The sequence below is a fragment of the Chanodichthys erythropterus genome, chromosome 10 (genome assembly GCF_024489055.1).
Source record: "Chanodichthys erythropterus isolate Z2021 chromosome 10, ASM2448905v1, whole genome shotgun sequence".
Taxonomy (NCBI): Eukaryota; Metazoa; Chordata; class Actinopteri; order Cypriniformes; family Xenocyprididae; genus Chanodichthys; species Chanodichthys erythropterus.
In genome coordinates this window covers 48712770-48734814 of record NC_090230.1, presented here as the reverse complement: position 1 = coordinate 48734814, position 22045 = coordinate 48712770, and the positions used below count along the sequence as shown (strand labels likewise).

Sequence of the window (22045 nt, the reverse complement as noted above, 5' to 3'; positions counted from 1 at the left end):
GAGCGATCAGGCTGCAACTATGTGATAAGAAAATGCATAACAAGCGGAAAAAGTGAAGGCGGTTTGTTAGTGATTATTTATGCCTTGAAGGTTAATTAACCTACACTGTATGCAAATTTACCATTTCCGATTCTCCACGGCTTTAATGCTCTGCAGAAAATGCTAAAACAATACTGAAACAAATCAACACAACATCAGTACTGCTGCACTCACATGTGTGAGCATGTGTTTATACTCACTTATAAGAGCAATTGAGAGAGCCACACATCATATACACAAACACACACGTATACACACACCAGAGACCTGAAGAAAGACTATGGAGCCAAAAGGATTATGAGTTCTGGGCAGAAAGACAGAAAGCTTGTTTGAAGTCTTCACTAAAATCCCTAGGAGTTACAGGAGCTGCCTGTGAGATTCTAACTAGAGACACAAATTGTGTGTCAGCTTTGGCACTCAGCCCTGACGGACTATAACTTCTGCTGGATTTCTGAACGGCGCTGCTTCAGGTTCATGTGTTGGGGATAAAAACTGTGAGGATGAGAACTAGGAGATTTCAGTTGCAACTTTAAATACTGTTAGTTTGTAGGAATGGCCTATAAAGCACTGCAACTGTACTGTTTATATGTTTGTATTTGTGTTTGCGTTAAACCCGTAGGTTTAACTCACTTAGGAATAGTTGTACATGGCGGACTTTCCTTTACGATACATTTCAAACAGCCCAGTAATGTGAGTGACTAAGAAGATATTTAATCCATGGTGAAACTTTATTAAAGGCACACCCAATACTTAACATACAAAACATGATAATGTTAACAATGAACAGGTCATTTTAGGTTTTAGCACAAAAATGACTAATTTCAACAAAAAAAGCTAAACTAAACAAAATTAATAACAATAGTGTAAATAAAGCTGATAAACATTGAAAAAATACAGCCTTATTAATTATTTATGCCCCGGTGCATGCTGGGAACACCAGAATTGTAGCTTTAAATAGCTATCACCTTTGCTGCGTCCAAAATTGCATACTATATTGTACTACATTTGGTTTGAAACTTATTTCAATCACAACCAAGTATGTTCTATGTATGAATGTATTAAAGGTGTATTAAAGAATTAAAAATTTAATTTACCTTGGCATAGTTAAATAACAAGAGTTCAGTACATGGAAAAGACATACATTGAGTTTCAAACTCCATTGTTTCCTCCTTCTTATATAAATCTCATTTGTTTAAAAGACCTCCGAAGAACAGGCGAATCTCAACATAATACTGACAGTCGGGGTGTACGCCCCCAATATTTGCATATGCCAGCCCATGTTCCCAACATTATGAAAGGCATTAGACAAGGGCAGGACGTCTGGATGTGCACAGGTGAATCAACAGACTAGGTAAGCAAGCAATAACAACAGCGAAACATGGCAGATGGAGCAATAATAACTGACATAATCCATGATAACATGATATTTTTAGTGATATTTGTAAATTGTCTTTCTAAATGTTTCGTTAGCATGTTGCTAATGTACTGTTAAATGTGGTTAAAGTTACCATCGTTTATTACTGTATTCACGGAGACAAGAGCCGTCGCTATTTTCATTTTTAAACACTTGCAGTCTGTATAATTCATAAACACAACTTCATTCTTTATAAATCTCTCCAACAGTGTGTAATGTTAGTTTTAGCCACGGAGTACTATCAAACTCGTTCAGAATCAAATGTAAACACCCAAATAAATACAATACTCACATGACCCGAAGCATGCATGCAGCATACATGACGAACATCTTGTAAAGATCCATTTGAGGGTTATATTAGTGTGAACTTTGTAAATGCACTGTATTATAGAGTCACGAGCTCAATGGGCAGGGAGCACGAGATTTAAAGGGCCAGCAGCCCTGAATCTGCGCATATTTAATGATGCCCCAAAATAGGCAGTTAAAAAATAAATTTAAAAAAATCTATGGGGGTATTTTGAGCTGAAACTTCACAGACACCTTAGACTTATATTACATCTTGTAAAAAAAAAACGTTCGATGACACCTTTAAAGCGGAACTCAGTAAGATTTGCGAAGCTCCCCCTACAGGTTCCTTCAGTGAATCACAATAATAATCACAATAAATACTCCAAGCGCAGCTGTGGACTACAATGACTACAATGCTCACCAGCGCAGTAGTTTTGCAAATACAGTACAAGAAAGATGAGGTAGGTAATTTGCAAATACAGTACACTCAATGGAGGTGGGTAATTTTCGAAATTGTCTTATAAAGTCATAATATATATATATATATATATATATATATATATATATATATTGTATTTGAATTACCGTGAAGCATTTTGTCACTCTCGCGTGAACGTGAACATGAGGCGAGATTGTTTCGGGTCGGTGCAGCTCAACTTGCAAGTGCTGTTTTTTTGGCGTAGACGTGCCAGAGGGGGTTAGTGCTCGACTCAAACACACCACTACAAGTCAATTAACCATCGTAAGGACTTAGAAAACTATTTATGAAGGTAAAATAAGTTACTTAGTTCTGCTTTAATGAAATTTAAATGCGCTATATCCGCCATGTTGTCATTGTCATGTGACCTAGGAGTCAGTTGTGTCACTTCACTTCCATTCACAAATCCTCTACCGTGGCCTCATGGGATAGTAAAGTGTTCATTGAATGCGCACTTCAGAATCTTGCTAGTAGTAGGTCAATTGGTTTCACCTACTGTTTTATGAATACTTGGCTCACATACTGTTTTTCGCATACTATATATGGTTCTCAGTGATACAAGGTTTCAGGCTGTTATTCGCACCTTGGCATATGTTTCCAAGATTCTGTGAGGCGTCTGAATAGGGAAAGTCCAAGACACTTCTGAGTGAGAAAAAGAGGCTTACACCTGCCTGCGTGGATTTCACACATGCCAGTTGTTTGCTGGATATCATTGTTACTCTTCCATGGACAAGGTGCACTGTAAAAAAAAATATTTTTATGATTTGTTATCATAACATTGTTTTTCTTTTGTCAAATCAACTTAATAATTAATGTAGTTCAGATACGTAATATTTTTAGTTTCTGCTGATTAAACCAATCACCTTCATTGTATTAACTCAAATTTATAATTTCACTGAACTCAATTTTTTAAGGCAACCACGTAACTTACTTTTTTTAAGTTAAACCAACAATTCTTATTTACAGTGTGTGACCACAGGGTGTTGAGAAAGAAAGAGAGTGTATTTTGTGCAGACAAGGTTGTGGTGATGGAGTGCAGATGTCTATATGCTAGAAAGAGAATATCTTGGCCTGATTTTCAGGTCAGTCCTGCTGGATTTGCGTAATATGTAGCGATGAGGGTTGATATTATGCAGTTACTCATTACCTACAACCATTCTCCACACTCCCAGCCCAAATCTGAAGTCTCATCTTTTTTGTATTATTAATAAGGTTATAGACCTGCTGTTCTGAAACTAAGACTACCCCCATTGGCAATTTCTTTTCCTCTGTACTTTCTGTCTTTCTTAGCTCTGTTTCCGTCTTTTTATTCAGCAAAGTTTGTTGGATCGGTTCCCTACTAATGAGGGAGAGTATGAAACAAACAAGAGTATATAGGTCGTTTTGCAATGCATTCAAATGGTAAATGTACAGTACACAAACAAAAACACACATTTGTGCATAGTACACACTGAAAATTAGAGTACTTGATCCACGAAACATTCTTATCTGAGTCACGCACAGTGGCTCATAACTGGAAATGAACAACGGATGATGAAACAAACTACTCGCAGTCGTACCGCAGCTCAGTTGTTGTGTTTTGCCAACATTATGGGGACTAAATGACTCCACAAATGCAGTAAAGTCTGAAATAGCTTACAATAACTAGTGAGACACTGTAAAAAATGTTTGTAAAGACAAGACAAAAAAATGCAATAGTCAAAACCTGTTAATTGGATAACTGTACATTTTGTATGTGTTAACTTTATTTGTTATATGTAATTTTACTGTACAATACTGTCAAATGTATAGTTGCATCCTAAATGATGCACTATAGCCTACACAATGCTCTATTCATGTAGTGTATGAATTTTATAAGTTTATTTTGTCATTAAACATTGTTTTCTGATCCCCCTCACCCTCCGCAACGTAATTAAAGCTGTGACAGTTGAGTGCATGAAGTGTCCAACATTCCACACTTTTCCGTTTATTTAGTGCATTATCCGGGTATTTAAAATGCACTTTTTCTTTTTGGAATTTTCTGTGTGAACGCACTACTCACGCTATTTGTACTTAAAAATGTCATAGAATAGTGCATAAGTACACAAATTGGGATGCACCTTGTTTTTTGCAAATATGAATTATCATATAATTTACTACTGTAAAGGAGATTCCAAGAAGTCCTTGACTTCATAACACATGAATATTCATTTTATATAAATATTTTTTTCTTATTTTTGTCATCAGTAATGTGCAGTAGTGTTTTGTGTAAAATATTATATTATTTGCTTAATGGTTACTATACGTTTAAAGCAAAAACAGATTTTTGTAGATTGGTATATTAACATTATATCACTTAATGAAATACAGTATACAGTTAAAAGTTGTATAAATTGTTATAACATACCATCCCATAATACCTGAAACATTGTCACCATATTTATATATTAGTATTAATAAATATTTTTGACCTTTAAAAAAAAAAAAAAAAAAGTGTACCTATGATAAAATGCTTGACAAACTAACCAATACATAATATGTAAGAAATAATAATATGTTTTTAAAGGGATAGTAACTTTTTTTGGATATTTCACTCAAAAAAAAAAGGGGGTCGTAATTCGACAAAAATAAAATATTTTGAAAAAATGTCTTTTGTTTTGATTTTCTTGCAATGAAAGTAAATGGGATCCACTGTTGTTTTGGACACCAGTGACTTTCATTGTATATGAACATAAACAGTTGATTTTTTTTTTTTTTTTTTTTTAATATCTGTATGACTTTGTATGACTGAAAAGATTGTGTTTCACATAAGCCATACAGGTTTGAAACAACTTGAAAGTAAGTAAATGATGTAAAAATAATTTTTGGTTGAATTGTCCCTTTAAAATTGGTTTCTGTGAGTTTTAGATGTAAGGTTAGAGGATAAACATCATTAGCTCAGTATATTAAAAAAATAGAGGTCAATGTAACGTCCCCATAAGATAGAACAGCAAATGTATGTGCGTATAAGAGCAGCAGAGTGTAAATGAGAAGCATCATCCATCTTGCCACATTCCGTGTGAAAAATTGCAATTCCATATGGAAGAGATCCGTTTGCTGTGTGTGCGTGCAATAGAGAGCATTTCATCCTCACACTCTTCCTACTGCTTCCCATCATGCAGAGCAACAGTTCCTGACACAGAATAACAAGCGGGACCCAGCAGAAACAGCAAGAGCGAGAGCAAAGAAAGAAATGAAAGGAGAGAGAGAGAGGGAAATTTGTGGGAGGGGCATCAAGGAAGCAACCATATGCTTTTAGCAAAAAAAAATTCCAGCTTGTCTTCATTCACTGACAAGTGAGAGAAGAGTGGAGAGGGAAACAAGAGCACGGGCTTCAACAAAGAAAGACAGACTGGTGGACTCAACGCTTATTAGTTTGAATGCGCGTGTCTCTGCGGTGGCAACATGGGAGCAGTAGTGGGCACATTGACTATGCAGACAAGACAAAGACAACCATCCAGAGGTATGTTCACAAATGGCAGATTATCTGACTTCTACTCAGATAAATAATGATGCATTTTTGTTCATGGCTCTGTAATGGTGAAAGACAACAAGGAGTTTCGAAGTGTCAAATCAATAGCTAACTCAGACCCTGAAAGGGCTGAAAGAGCGTTCAAAGAAAAGAATTTGTGATGATAACATGACATAACATAAGACATGATTTATAAACAGACAGTGTTAAACTAGAGAGCTGAAAGAGAATGGAATGGGTAGGTTGTAACAGAGAAGATGTGCAGTAGACAAGCAACACATCACGGTCTGCTGTTTACAAATGATGGTTTAACCTCGTCCCTCACAGATAAACATCATCGACAGTGTGTGTGTGTGTGTGGCATCTTGATACGTGAGCGGTTGTTTTAACACTCTGCTCACATATCATCCCTCTTCCTGTTCACATGCACCATGGTGTAGTTGTCATGGAGACAGCTTTCTAATGCTTGGTACAGTAGATGATGGGATGTTATGATCGACATGACAGCAACGAATACTGCACTGCAATTGTTCGTGATCAATATACATGGATCACAAGTTTAATCATGGTTATACATAGGCGTACTATGTATCAGTCGTTTATTCATTCACTCAGTCACAAAAACATCAACTGAGGTCAACTGCACAGCAAATAAGCAGCAATCTATTAAAACACAGGACCTCTCTTTAAATATTATATAAACACACACACAGAAACACACGTGTGTGTGTGTGTGTGTGTGTGTGTGTATATATATATATATATATATATATATATATATATATATATATATATATATATATATGAAGAGTCTAAAAGGAATAATAATCCCAAAAAATATTTTGGATGATATTTTTCACATTTATGTACAAAAATACATCTTGTAGAATGTTCAATCTGCTCTGTTCCATACAATGCACCACAATTAAAAAAAAAAAAAAAAAAAAAAGCATCATAAAGTGTCCCTATGTTGAATTTCAATGTCATTAATTTCAAATTTGAATGTAACAAAATGGAATTAAATAAATTTAAGTGAAAACACTAATTTATACATGTAATTTTAGAAAAGGCAATATGAAGGTTTTTGCGGGAAAGTAAAAAAGACTTGAAATTTCTTTTAAAAGACTTTAAAAGAACTTATGGACAGAGAGAACGACAGAACAATAAATGTATTTATATATTATTAAAAACAGAATTTTAACAGATTTCTCTCAAATGCATTACCTGTGTCGAATCTCTCAGAATAATAATTCAATAATAAATCAATTTCTCAATTCTAAATTCTGCACAATCCCTATAGTGATTAGAAAGTATATGACTGGTGGTTTGAATCTGGTCTGAATTAACAGAACTATCATTTTTTGCGTGAATTATTTCTCAAAAATCTCCTAACCTCAGTTGGTTTAATGCAAAATTAAATGCAACTGCTGCCATCTGGCAGATGGTCTTTAGTTCCCTTTGCTCCAGCCAAACAGTTTTCCATATTACAAATGCTTTGGGACATTTGACTCCAAGCAAACTATCTCTCCATTTAAAGATCAGTGATCTAAGACATTTGACAGGTCTGAGATGCCTTTGCTTGGCTTCTCTCTTCTATCTAAGGGGTGTAACTCTGTCCCAGTCCTAATAAGAGGGGAGTTTAGAGCTGCAGTAACAAGTGATTTGCACTGCCTTTACAGCAGCTGCTCATGAATATTCATCCTGCTGTTTAACTATTTGCTTGCTATTTGTCACTTTTCTCTGACATTTTACCCTATAGATCTTTTAGATCACTGTGTGCTCCCTTGTGGCAGAATGTGGGCTGTTAATTACCTGTTAGTGGGATATAGTTGAGTTTGAAGTCAAGGGCTGGCTTCTAATGACAGTCTTCTTTTATGTAGCGCCATCAAGCTGAACAGGATTTTTTTTTTCTTACACTGCCTGTACTAAGAATAATGTCAGGAAACTTGAGTTAACCTACTTATAATTGGCTGATTAAAATGCTTATAATTGAAACCGAACTAGCAAATTAAAAGAAAATACAACACTCAGTCATAATTAATTACTTGTTTTCATTTAGCAACTAGTGTTAATGTGTGTCATAGTTACATGTCGAAAGATGATCTCTGCACTGATAACAGCATCAGAGGATCCAGAATAATAGGATCTAACTAGGTCATGTCATAACTATAGGCTCAAAAATTTGCATTACAATTTGCTTGCAGCTAACAAATTTCAATCTGCAGTGATTTCGAATTCATCTCAGAGCTATAAGAGAGCTCTCGAAGTTATAAAATCAGTAAAAGAAAGACATAACAAGAAGACAAGATGGCTTGCGCTGTTGTTGTTTTAAACTTTCTTCTAATCTCTGTGGTAGAGGAAGCACTCTAATGGCACTAATAGCAGCTTGAATGGAGGATGTGTCTTTTAAGTTTATTTTAGTGTGTTCCTACTGCCGCTGTTTTCAAGGACTTTGTTGCTGTTTTAAGCATTAAAGAGGAAAAGAGAGAAATAGACAGATGAAGAGAGAGAGAGAGAGTTTCAGACACATGCTGTGTTCTTTTGCTCTTCCAGCCAATTTTTTCATGTGGTGAAATCTCTCTCCTCCATCTTTCTACTGATCTCTCTGTTTCCCCATACTAAAATCACACATTTTCAACCCCTTCTATCTTTTATATAATATTCATCTTTTCGATTTTCAATTTCAAAGTAATTTATTGCCATTTTTTGCAAACAATAACAAAGCATAAACAGTCACAGACATGATCAAAAATAAAATAAAATAAATACTTTTAAGTTCTTAAAGGGTTAGTTCATACAAAAATGAAAATTCTGTCATTAATTACATGTTGTTCCACACCCGTAAGACCTTCGTTCATCTTCGGAACACAAATTAAGATATTTTTGATAAAATCCGATGGCTCAGTATAAGGCCTGCATTGACAGCAAGTTAATTTACATTTTCAGTGGCCAGAAAGCTACTAAAGACATATTTCAAACAGTTCATGTGACTACAGTGGTTCAACCTTAATGTTATGAAGGGACGAGAATAGTTTTTGTGTGCCCAAAAAAACTAAATAACGACTTTATTCAACAATATCTGATGGGCAATTTTAAAACACTGCTTTCAGGAAACGAGGTTTCGTTACGTCATAAGTGTTTCGAAATTTCAATGGTTCACGTGACTTTGGAAGTTTGATACACGCTCCGAACCACTGGTTTGAAACAAAAGATTCGTAAAGCTTCGAAGCTTCATGAAGCAGTGTTTTGAAATCACCCATCACTAGATATTGTTTTTTTGGCGCACAAAAAGTATTCTCGTCGCTTCATAACATTAAAGTTGAACCACTGTAGTCACATGAACTGTTTTAAATATGTCTTCAGTACATTTCTGGGCATTGTGAAAGTGTAAATTAACTTGCTGTCAATGCAGGCCTCACTGAGCCATCGGATTTCAACAAATATTTTGTGTTCCGAAGAAGAAAAAAGGTCTTACGGGTGTGAAATGACATGAGGGTAATTAATGACAGATTTTTTTACATTTGTAGGTGTACTAACCCTTTAATAGACATTAATTGTGCAGAAAATATATCACACAGTGAATATGGGGATCAGTGGTTGGTTTTCTACATCTTATATGTTCCCCTTAGGTTTTCTTTCCTTTTCATTCTCACTGCACTGCAATCAGTCTGCATGTGTTAAAAAGAAGAGAGGTGATAATTAAGACAGATGAAATGAGGGGCTGCCCTATCGAGTTCTTGCACAAGTAGAAGCTTCACATCATTCCTGGGAGATATATTCATTATTCTTATCACAGTTATCAGACAGATCGGACAATATCTGGGAGTTGTTCAAGACACATTCAGTCTAGATTCAAGTATATATTCTCCATCACAAACCTATCTTGTCAGACTGGTTATAATAGCTTGCAGTCGTTCAAAATAGATTTTAAAACAAATAGAATTTGTTTTAAAATGTCAGAAATTTGTTAGAGAGATTAAGACTGAAGCAAACAAGCCTGGCAAAGAAATGAAAAGCAAGCTGGAGGATCAGAATATTACTGGTGCAGAGAAGAGATTGAGATATGATTGGATAGTGTGTTGTGTTTTAAGATAATACTACAGTGATGTTTTAAAGTGCTAGTTCCCTTTAAATATGAATTCTGTCATCAATAACTCGCCTTTATGTCATTCCAAATCCTTATGACTTTATCAGTGGAAACACAAAAGAAGATATTTATAAGAATGCTGATGCTGCTCTTTTCAATACAGTGAAAGTAAATGGTGACCATGGTACTGTTAAACTCCTAAAATAGCGCCCTATGAAATCCGTTTTATTTTTTCCCAAATTCTGTTTTTTCTGTTTTTAATTTTTCTGGATTCCGTTTTTTTTTTTTTTTTTTTTACATTTTATTTATTTATTGCCTCCATTTTAATGGTTAAATTAAATTTTAGTAATAAAAATCCATGTCTAATTAATTGAAATAATGAATCTTGTCCATTTTACCAACAATTTAATAAAAGTTTAACCAAAAAAATGTTTTTTCTTAGGGCCCTATAATAAACGTTTTATTCTTTCCCCTCAAATTTTATTTTTTATCAAATTCTGTTTTCTGGATTCCATTTTAATGGTTTAATTCCATTTTAATAATCAAAAAGCATGTCTTATTAATTTAATTCTTAAAAACAACAATATTTATTAATTAAATATATTTTTATGAATTTTTTTCAGAAGTTCTGTTGTGTATTTAAATTTTTCTGGCAATCAAATGAACAAATACCATTTAATTTATCTTTTAATCATGAAATTAAACTTTTTTGTCAAACAATGTGTTGCACAACAGAGCTTTACTGTTAAAATTAAAACATGGAAGAAACACTGAGATTATTGTTTAAAAATATATTTTAATAATTTATTGTTAAATTAATTTATCTAAATTCTACTGACAACAGTAATATGTTTCTGTCAAGTTAAATCAAACTTTTATTTTGACGGGTTGCCAAGAGCTTTGAGTTTCTCTGTGTTTATGACGGTAGTTTTCTCAAATGAAGCGGTTAAATGCTGATGAAGTGAATTTCAGAGCAGCTCTGGGGTGCTTCTCAATATCCCTCCTCGTTTCCTCGCTCCTCCGTCCTCCATCCTATGACCCGGAAAATGATCGAGCTCAGCCTCAGCCATCTTGAAGGACATCGAGGCTTCCTGAGGAGTCATGAGCGAGGATACACAGGTGCATTTGCGGAAGTCTTTCTCATCGAGTAACCTGACGCACGCATAAATTCTCCTCCCCCTTCTTATCTGTCACAATAATTTAAACGTATGCTTTACTTTTACAGATTAAATAAACTTTATATCTCATATATTTCAAATAGGCATCTTGCTTTATTCATATTTTTTTTATTTTTTCAAATAACCAAACTTTAACAACATGTGGGTAGATCCCTTGAGTGTAGCTGACGACGCTTTGAAGTGATGCTAAAGGGAGCGAGGATTTATCGGCTGCGTCCGAAAACCTAGGTAGCTGTCTTGCTGCCTCGCTATCTTATAAGAGAATGAATTGTACGGCAGCGTTTGTGCATGAAGTTACCTCACGAAATTGATTTCGGACAGACTTCTGAGGCAGTGTAACAGTTTAATGATCTACAGCAATATAGCGTGAGCTTTGGTGAGAACTAAACAAATATTTAATTACTACAGTAGTCATTTCTCGATAGAAATGATATCAAAATTGAAATATGTTGTTCAAAATCGTACATTTGTACAACAACTGAGCAGCAAACGCAACTTTCGGACGCCATCTTTATTTTTCTAGCTCAACTGTCACAGAATGGAAAGCACAGGATTGTGGGATATCAAAGGCAGCTAAGGATACATCTATGCTTCCTTCAAAAAAGCTTCCTCGCTCCTCGTTCCTCACCTCCTCGCGGTGCAATTAGAGAATTGAGATGTCCTTCAAGATGGCTGAGCTCGATCGTTTTCCGGGTCATAGGATGGAGGACGGAGGAGCGAGGAGACGAGGAGGGATATTGAGAAGCACCCCCTTCACTTGACTTAATTCCTCCGTCCTTTCGTCTTTTCCTTGCGTCCTTCCCTCGCATCCTGGAGGGGTGGAGCTAAGACGCGAGGAAAGGAAGCAAGGAAAGGAAACGAGGATGTACAAATAAGAATTGAAAAGCACCCCTGGAGATGAATTTGTGCGTTCATATAGTGAGGCGACAAAGGACGAAAACACCGCGAGCGTCGCACGTGCTTCAGCGAGTGTGTGAAGGCCCTTTCACAAAGGACGCGGTAAGCGCTGCGCTATGAAACCCATTTGTTTCAATGGCTTGCGTCGCGCGAGGACTGCGTCGACCAAAACGCAGACGCAGCTTGCGCGCACACCACGGTCAAAGTTCAAAATAGTTCAACTTTTGCCGCTGCGCTCTGTGACGATTACCCGCGCGACCAATAGCAACAGGGCATCCAAACAATCGGAAAGCAAAATGGATGAACAGTTATTTACTGTGTTGGAATTTCCAGAGCTAAATAATACAAGTTTGCTGGTCGTATAGAGACATCGGGAGAAAAGCTGTGTCATGAAGACATGACAGACACTTCTTAGCACGGGACATATACTTTGCTGCTGACCGAAAGGTGGAACAACAATCAAATGATTAGATTAGAACTCCCGATACAAGTTTGGAAAACTCCAACTAATGTGCTCTGGCCAGCGCAGCGCAAATCGCTTTGTATCTGAAGAGCTGCGCTGAACCCAGCGGCAAGCGCATCGCATACCGCGTCCTGTGTGCAAGGGCCTTGAGGCGGTGTGAGGTAAATGAAGCATCATTCATTTCAGAGTCACACAGGCAGGATTCATGTTTAAAAAGTCTTTTTGCCGTTTAATATTCATATCGCGATTTAATTTAAGTGTACTGACCTGCTTTTAATTCATTCATCAAAAATTTGACAAATTCCGTGACATTCCGCGTTATATAGTAAATTCAGTTTTTATTAATGAAATTATAGGGCCCTACTAAAATGATAGAAAGCATCCCAACAGTATCATACAGTCCATACAATTCATGCACTATATTAAAAGGCTTCAAATGTCATATCATAGCTTTCACATAACTGCTTTCTGATTACTTTATCCAAGGTAATCATGGAACAAGCAGGGAAGAAAAACATTTAGCAGCATCATTACTCCACATGGTCCCAGCATTACAAATCAGCATTAGCTGCTGATTACTGATTCGGTGATCAAGATACATTTTTTATTATTATCAACATTGAAATCTGTTGTGCTGCTTATTATTTCTTTGCAGAAACCATGATATTTTTTTTTTCTTTGAGGAATAAAAAGTTCAAAAGAACAGTATTTATTTGAAATAGAAATATTTTTGTAACATTATACATATTTTTACTGTCACTTTTGATCACACACTCAAAATAAATCTTACTGACACCAAACTTTTGAATGGTGTATGTTGCATTTTGGATGCTAATGTCCCCAGTCCTCAGTCCCAAAATTGCAACCAGCATAAACCAGCCTGTTCGACTCTGGAAATTCATACTGCTCAAAGCAGATCTTTAGCTGTGATAAACATGAAATTGGTTAATGTGTTTTTCATAAATTGTCCAAACTAGTCTGAAATGGCTAATGGGATCATTCTTTATCTTCTTGTGTGACTGCGTTGGTGCTTTTATGTTTTCAGAAAAGAGGGATGGTGTTGAGAGATGTATGCATTAAATGAAGAATTGAAAAAAAACTCATTAGTGACTGAGAGCTGTTACTGGCTGTGCTATAAATCACAGGGCTGATGTGGCCATATGTTGAGTAAAGGGGGAAATTGAGGTAATAGATTGTCATTGATAGTTTGGAGCCCTATCAAATACAGAACTTTTGATGAATTCATTGGCACAATATGGTCCAATCCTGTGTGAATCTTAGCAGCTAAGATTCTTATTATCTTATTACTATAGCCACACCCAAAAATAACACTATTGGTTGAGCCAAAAGATCCCTCAAATGAACTGAGCCTTTGAAAGCTGCACAATGTTGAGTCTTCAGGGAAATCAGTCTACGAATGGCTTTCTTATTGATCCCTCTGCAAATTTAACAATCCATTTAACAAACTGAGAAAGTAATTTAACCTCTCAAATATTACAAACCTTCACTCAATGTTAGCACCACCACTTTGTGGGTATATATGCGCATCTCTGTGTTAGAGGACATGGAGGTTAAAGCGTGCGCGTGTATGTGTATGTGTATGTTTGTGTACCAAAACCTGAAAGAGGATTTATAAATGGTTGGGGCATTGATAAAGAGATGCAACGGCTCTCCAATGTTCTTTGAAAGATGAAGGTCTTCCCCCAAGCTACCCTTGGCCATTTTTATTCGTTCTACTTATTTCCCCCATCACCCCATCTGCCTCTCTACCCACAACCAATCACTTCGCCAGAGCTGACACAGCAGCAGCAGCAGAGCCTGCAGGGGGCCGAGTATGTGTGCGTGCGTGTGTGAGAGGGAGTATCTTGAAAGACATGAGTCATTTGAGTTTCTTTCCTACCAAAAAGAAAGTCTTGAAGTGGCTGTGTACATTGTGGGTTTGTTCTGTGAGCACATCAGGAATACTTACCCACTATATATATATATATATATATATATATATATTATAAAAAACAGTACTGTATAAACAATACGTAGTATTCAAAAAGTACCTACTACTTCCGGCAAGATTCTGAAGTGTGAATTCGATGGACACTTCACTATCCCATGAGGCCACGGGACAGGAGTTGTAAATGGCCATGAAGTGACACAACTGACACCGCAAGTCACATGACATGACAATGACAACATAGCGGATGTAGTATGTCTGAATTCCAGACAAACTACATACATTCATATTATATGGAGCATACTTTTTTAACAAGCACAAAGTACGTTTCCTCCAGTGAGCATGTGTAACCCCTCGCCCTGCTCTGCGCAGGCCTCGAACCTGGGTCTCCGGCGTGGGAGTCGGATGATCTAACAAGGAGGCTAAAGGCTGCAACCTCTAGCGTCAGTAGCTAGAGCATCACTTGAGATCAGAGGAATGAGGTTTACTCGCACAGAGACTACTAGCTGGCCTCCGTTACACTCACTCCCATCCGGGTCACGGCACCAATGTAGCCCCTCTAGTTCGCACCTGCCCGCTCCAAGCAGGACGCAAACCCGGGCCCGTCAGCATGGGAGGTGGGCACTCTAACAAGGAGGCTAAAGACCGCAGTCTCTAGCGTCAGTCGCTAGAGCACCTCTTGAGTTCAGGGGAGTGAGGTTTACACGCACAGCTCTTACTAGCCTTTGTCTGTTACACATGTTCCTAATCAACATGACAATCCCAACGTGCTTTCGTAATCTCATCAACTGCATTGAGAAGTAACAATGTTATCCAAACTGAAGTGCCAACTAAAATCCAAGCTAAAGATTATTAACCTTTAGTTTAATCTAAATTAATTGTTGTTGTTGTTGTTGTTGTTAAAGGGGCATTCAATAGTTAGCAAGTGGTAGCATCTCTGTTCTTTTTTAAGTACTGGTACCACAGTGGTGTTATGACACAATGGTGTTATTACCATTGGGAATTTTGTGTGAGGGAGAAAGATTCCTCATGCAGATTTCGCAACGGATTCACTACAGTGACCAACAAAAAACTGGTTTAAAAGTGACTTGTTTGAGCAGTGCTTGATACATCAATATACTATTGGCAGGATCATCATCTCCATCATCAAATTTTTCTAACTTCTGTTGCTGTACCGATGTTTATCTATCTATATTCTGGCTTCGGATCTTTTCTGCTTGTACAGATTTAAAAAAAAAAAATAATAATTCCATCCCATATGTTTAGGAGAACAAAACCGTCACTTCCTGGGAAATATAATTAAAAAATATGTAATCATTATTATTATTATTTACATTACTTGTAAAGCCAAAGTCTGAGATTTCCATATGAGGTCAATCATTTCAAATCAAATTCTTCTACATCTGATCCATGCATTGCATTTATATAGTTCTACACTCTAAAAATACTGGGATAAAAACTACCTATTTTGGGTTGTTTTCAACCCAAGGGCTGGGTAAATATAGGACGGAACAATTTTACCCAGCAAATTGGGTTGTTTATTTAACCCAGCAATGGGTTGATAATTTTTTACTATAATACTAGCTTTTTTTCTTTTACTTCATACATGAATTAATGTTTACACCTTAACTTATATCCTCTAAACTTTTTTAAATAATCCACACAACCACTGGTTTGCATGATAGTTCCTTTATTTTCGATCATATTTTATAGTATAGCAAATTTTATATCATTTTTAATACATATTCCCTACATTTAAGCACATTTAACAAATCTTAGAAGTCAAAATTAAACATTTAGAAGTCACTCAAGTGTAATCGTCCAGTCTGGTTCCACCGTAACGGTGCTGGATCTTGTGCCGGAGATGGCACGCGTTTGGCGGGGGAACTGCTAACTTCAGACCGCCGCCCTGCGTTTCACTCCCTAGCCGAAAAATGCTGTGGCTGACTCCATAACCTGGCCATAAATAATCAGTGTACAATTCTGATAACATTTTTTAATATCCTAAGTATTTATGTTCTGCATCTTTTTGAATAAAATCAAAAAAAAAATTATGCAAGGCATCAGGTGTTTCCATCACGTGAAAAGACTCACATCTTTTTAGGTGACTCACATCGCACCCCTGTATGTTGCTTTGCATAAAATTAAACAATATACAGAACAATAACGAATTTTTAGATAAAATAAAACATACACAAACCTGTATTTTACCAAAGACATGAACCAATTTGATGGAGCTGCACTGCTCTCACCTGAAGAGGTCGCAAAAACTCAACTCATCTGGGTAACACAAAAACTACCCAAACACTGGGTTATTACATCTGACCCAGGAGCTGGGTAACACAAAAACTACCCAACACTGAAAAAATAACCCCAAAAAATGACCCAAAAGACTCAACCCAGGACTTGGTTAGAAAAAATAACCCAAGATTTTTTAGTGTATAGCCTTACAGCATGTCAACAACTGTTTCATTTGTCTCACTTTTATTTCTCTTAAGAAATGTAAGTAGGAACATCAGAGAGAAAGCTGACACTTCTTGTGCTATGAAAGAGCAACCTCTGAGCAAGCCGTGACTATTTATCAGCCTGAAACTGACATGTTGCTCTCTTTCTCTCTCTAGATAAAATAGATGATGAATTAGAGATGACAATGGTCTGCCATCGGCCGGAGGGTCTCGAGCAGCTCGAGGCGCAGACGAACTTCACCAAGCAAGAGCTACAAGTTCTTTACAGAGGCTTCAAAAATGTACGTCGCCTGGTATTTCTCACTCATTCTCTTCACTCCCACATCTGCACATTTACTTTTCACTAATTTCTTTTGACACATTTTCACAAGCTTATGGTGTTTATGTAATACATCTTTATGCCTCAATATCTTCTCTTATGAATCATCGCAGCTCATCTGCATATACTGTCCCTGTGGTTCTGTTTGCCATGTCTCATCTGTCTTTAAAACTCTGTAAACTCTTATTGTTCCTCTTTGCATTATCCAGCGTGTCACTAATCACTGTGCGCTAGCCTCAAGCAACAGTCAGCTAGTCATATTTCACAATACCAACATTCACACGCTGTATTAGACTCACATAAACAATCAGCAACACACCCACACAGCAGCTCATATTTGTTGTGTTAAAAAATTGTTAAAAAAATAGTGTGTAGTATTCAATGGCAGTGCTTTTCTACTTTTATGTTTGAGCACCGAAGCCCATCATATCTCACCATCCTCATTAACATGTTACGTAACTGCCTGTTGTTTGTGGAATAATTATTAAAAATGTATAATTTTATTAATGTAATAGGCTAGTAACATTTTTGGTAACACTTTTTTTAGTGTCCTTGTTACATGTTACCTGTAGTTACTGTAGTAAATACTAAATTATTACACATAATTACATGCAACTAACCCTAAACCACAGCCTAATCCTAACCCTAAGTACATAGTTAATTATTATCACTCAATATTTAAATATATAATTACACTGTAAAACCAAAACTGTAACCATTTTTTTTAATAATAATTGTTCATTATTAAATATTATATATTTTTTATCATTTATCATTGAGCTCCAATTATCATATCCAATTTGCATATGCAGGAATCAATCTCAAGCCAGTAATATGAAGTATTTTTTCCACCCTCAGGAGTGTCCAAGTGGAGTGGTGAATGAAGAGACATTTAAGCACATTTACGCACAGTTTTTTCCACATGGAGGTACTTGCAAAGCAAAATCCTTAAATATTACATGCTTACGATGGGTATATTTCAGGGAAGTGTTTAATGTTTTCATTTGCTGTACCAGATGCCAGCACGTATGCACATTATCTCTTCAATGCGTTTGACACCGGAAATAATGGATCCATAAAGTTTGAGGTATGAAGACTATGAGCCGGTGTGCAGTTTTGGCACAGCTTGAAAATATATGTTTTAGTGACATTGCACACAGGAATTATTTCCTCGCTCTCTCTCTCTCAGGACTTTGTGATGGGACTATCTACTCTACTGCGGGGGACAGTCAGAGATAAACTAGAATGGACATTTCATCTCTACGACATCAACAAAGATGGATTTATCAATAAGGAGGTATGTCATATTTAAAATAGGAAGACAAAATTAATATAACTTAATTCAGTAACTAACTCAATATTCAATATGTACCTCACAGGAAATGACAGAGATAGTGAGGGCCATTTATGACATGATGGGGAAGTACACATATCCAGCTTTAAAAGGGGATGTACCAAAGCAGCATGTGGATACCTTCTTTGAGGTCAGTAATAGGTAATTTTTCAGTGAATCTTTCAAAAACATCCAAGTCATATATATTAGTGGCCAAAAGTGATGGCCGACCTAAAGGAAAGTTGACATCTTCACCCTTTATTTATATTTCATTTATTGTTAAAGATTTTGTAAGCATATTGTATAGTTGTGCTTGGTGTCAGTTGTTTTAGTTGTGATGAAACATTCCAAATTGTACGGACATAATTTTTGGCCAGGCTGTCACAAAGTAATTATGAACACATAACATGTTGTAGTCAATTAATTTTTTTTTTTTTTTTCTGTGTATTTTTTGTTTTTCTGTACATTTTTTTTTTTTTTTTTTTTTTTTGCATAATAAAATAAATCCTGTACGCCTTTTTTGCCAAATAATTTTGTCAATGTTCTTCTCTCATATTTATTTATTTATTTATTTATTTATTTTTAATTAAACATATTAAATAAATATATTTTGATGATTTAATCTGTCATTAAAAAAAAAATGTCCCCTCCAGACATCACTTTTGGCCACTACTGTATGTATTTATGTATGTATACATAAGCATATTTTAGGACCATTAAGATTTTTGGCTCTTTTTTTTAAATTCCCAGATGATTCTCATTAGATTCTTGTTAGTAAAATGTGGTTCGAAATACATGTTGGCTTCATTTGCTTATTGATTTATACATTTCTTTCAATTTTGGGGTGAAACATGTACAGAAGTGATATTCACCCATAGCAATTCCCTGTGTGATTTTTACAGTAAAAAAAAAAAATAATAATAATAATTCTCTCTCAAACAGAAAATGGACAAAAACAAAGATGGAGTTGTAACATTGGAGGAGTTTGTCCTTGCCTGTCAGGAGGTATGTTCATATTGCATGCTGTAAGTGATTCCAGCTGTTTTACTTACATCTGCTTTAGTCTTATGGTGAATTCAGAACCATAAGGATTATTTATGGCTTAAAAGAGCATGATTCTTACTGTTTACAGAGGCTGATTGTTTGGTTCAGTAATATCTATCAGGTAGAACGGTAATTTTATGCATGGTATGATTTTTTTTTTTTTTTTCCCTGCTATTTTTTGTCATGTAAAACTGAAAGAAAATCCTCTGGTATGTTCATGTAAAGTGATCCAGTTTCACTGAAAAGATTATGCTGCCACAGTGTGGTCAAACAGATGAACAACATGTAAAAGTTTCTCTTTTTTTCACCAGGATGAAAATATGATGAAATCCATGCAGCTCTTTGAAAATGTGATGTAGAGAAGATCAACAAGAAGAAGAAAAAAACAAAACAGAGAGTGGGGAAAAGAAAGCAAGAGGGATTTTATGTTTAAATATATATATTTGCTTTCACTGAACTGAGTTCTGGAGGGATATAATGGCCTGAGAGGGATGAGAATCTGTAGGCTTGATTTTTCTCTCTCTATTCAAACATTGTAACATATTTAATGTTGTCTCTTGCTGATGTTTTGGGAAACTATCAGCCCAGAATCCACCTTGATCCAGCCACGGAAGACTGCATATGTTTGAAAGGCATTGTGCAATGCCTGACTAGTGGGTGGCGATGATCAACACTCTTCTTCCCCGTGAAAAGGAACACCAGTCTCAAACTTTGTCCGTTTGCTTGACCCTAGAGCTCAGGACTCTTGGTGTACTGGAACTGCATCCAGGAGGAAATGCAGCCTCCTTTGCTTGCTTTCTTGCCAAAAGAGCTTGCATGAAGAAAAAAAGTAAAAGAAAAAAAAAAACCCAGCAGATATGTTCCCTATGAGTTGCTTGAAAAATATCTTGGCCTTCAAAAATAGTTTTATGATTTATATGAGATGGGGTTTGAGGGATACTTAATTGGATGTTGATTTTGTGTCTTGTGTTGTCAGCGTTGTTTGTTAGTAATTGCTGTTTCCAGTCTGCCCGCTTATGTTTATCTGTCTCAGTACTTGCCAAGCCATTTTTTCCCACCAGATCATAGTGAATAAGGTGGGGCAGAAGTTAAAAATGTTTGTTTCTATGTGGGAATATGAAGAGATTAAGAGATTACAAAATCACAACTGACAATCTAGTCCCTGGATACCCTGATACCTTTGCATACCTTCATGAAGGACAAAACAGTATTTCTAAGGGAACAAAAACCCAGATAAATTACATAAAATAAAAGTGGAAAAATGTTTATATAGAAGTCAAGTGGTCAGGTTGAGTCATAAGAAATATAAGCTATGTATATAATTGCAAGTGTGGTGCCACATGATGAAATGTCCAGTGAGGCAAATACAAACTGTGAAAATGAATTATCAGAAATATGCTGTGCAATTCAAATCTCAGTCAAAACTTATTAAAACGTTTGTGGAATAACATTCATCTGTGTTTTATTATTTCATTGTTTATCATTTTATTCTTTTTTTTTTTTTTTGCTGGGTTCAGTCTTTTAGGTTATTTTGCTATGGTATTATTAATATTTTTACGTAGGTGCTGGAGAGTATGAATGACATGATAACACTTTACAATAAGGTTCATTAGTTAACTACATTAGTTAACGAACTTCTACAGCATTTATTAATCTTTGTTAATGTTAATTTCAACATTTACTAATACATTAAAATCTTGTTAACATTAGTTAATGCACTGTGAACATGAACAAACAATGAACTGTATTTTCATAAACTAATGTTAATTAAGATGAGTAATTACAGTAACAAATGTATTGCTCATGGTTAGTTCATGTTAGTTAATACATTAACTAATGTTCAACTAATGAACCTTATTGTAAAGTGTTTATGACATTGTCAGAGATGGATTTATCAATAACGTGGTATGTCATAATTGAAAAGGCAGCCATAATTATAATTCAGTAACTAACTCAATATTCATGTACCTCACAGTATGTACGTTTGTGGAATAACATTCAGCTGTGTTTTCTTATTTCATTGTTTATTATTATACTCTAAAAATGTTGGGATTTTTTTACTTAAATGCTGGGCTCAGTCTGTTGAGTTATTTTGCTGGGTTATTTTCTTTATGTTTAAGTGCTGGAGAGCATGAATGACATCTCTATGTAGTGCATTATTATTATTATTATTTAAAAAATGGATTATGACATCCGAAATTCATTAAATGTTTAATGTCAATCAACAATGTAAATGTTTTATTAAAATGTTCCACTGTGTTTACTTTGATATTTTATGAAATGGAGAACAGAATAGATCAGTGGTACTCAACTAGTGAATTGTGAGCTTGCATCCCAACAAAAATGGATGTCACGAACAGCAGGGAATTACCTGACAAAGGATAAATAATAGTGTAGGCTACATTAAGGATAGCAAAATAAATCAGCTCAATAATTAAAAATAAGTATGTAAATAAATAAAATACTTCCTAATCAAACTACAGAAGTTTGTATTCATCTGTTCCTTGGTAATAATATCACATCAAATTCTAATCTTTACCACACATAAAACAAAATCCATTATAATTTACCAAATCCTTCCAGAACAATTTCGAACGGAAAC

The 22045-nt window shown here is 35.6% G+C and overlaps 1 protein-coding gene across 2 annotated transcripts in view; it reads left to right on the top strand.

Annotated features, from left to right (window-relative positions):
* The window catches only part of kcnip1b (Kv channel interacting protein 1 b), a 137204-nt gene extending 117065 nt beyond the window's left edge, over window positions 1–20139 (top strand). The window contains exons 1-8 of one of the 2 annotated variants that reach the window (XM_067399366.1): window positions 5643–5700; window positions 16904–17028; window positions 17925–17994; window positions 18083–18153; window positions 18256–18363; window positions 18446–18550; window positions 19342–19404; window positions 19755–20139. In XM_067399366.1, the coding sequence (XP_067255467.1) occupies window positions 5643–5700; window positions 16904–17028; window positions 17925–17994; window positions 18083–18153; window positions 18256–18363; window positions 18446–18550; window positions 19342–19404; window positions 19755–19802 (648 nt within the window). In that variant the 3' untranslated portion in view covers window positions 19803–20139. Of the gene's footprint in view, window positions 1–5642; window positions 5701–16903; window positions 17029–17924; window positions 17995–18082; window positions 18154–18255; window positions 18364–18445; window positions 18551–19341; window positions 19405–19754 lie in introns of those variants that run through there. The other variant, XM_067399367.1, reaches the window with a different exon arrangement.
* Window positions 20140–22045: the final 1906 nt, after the last annotated feature.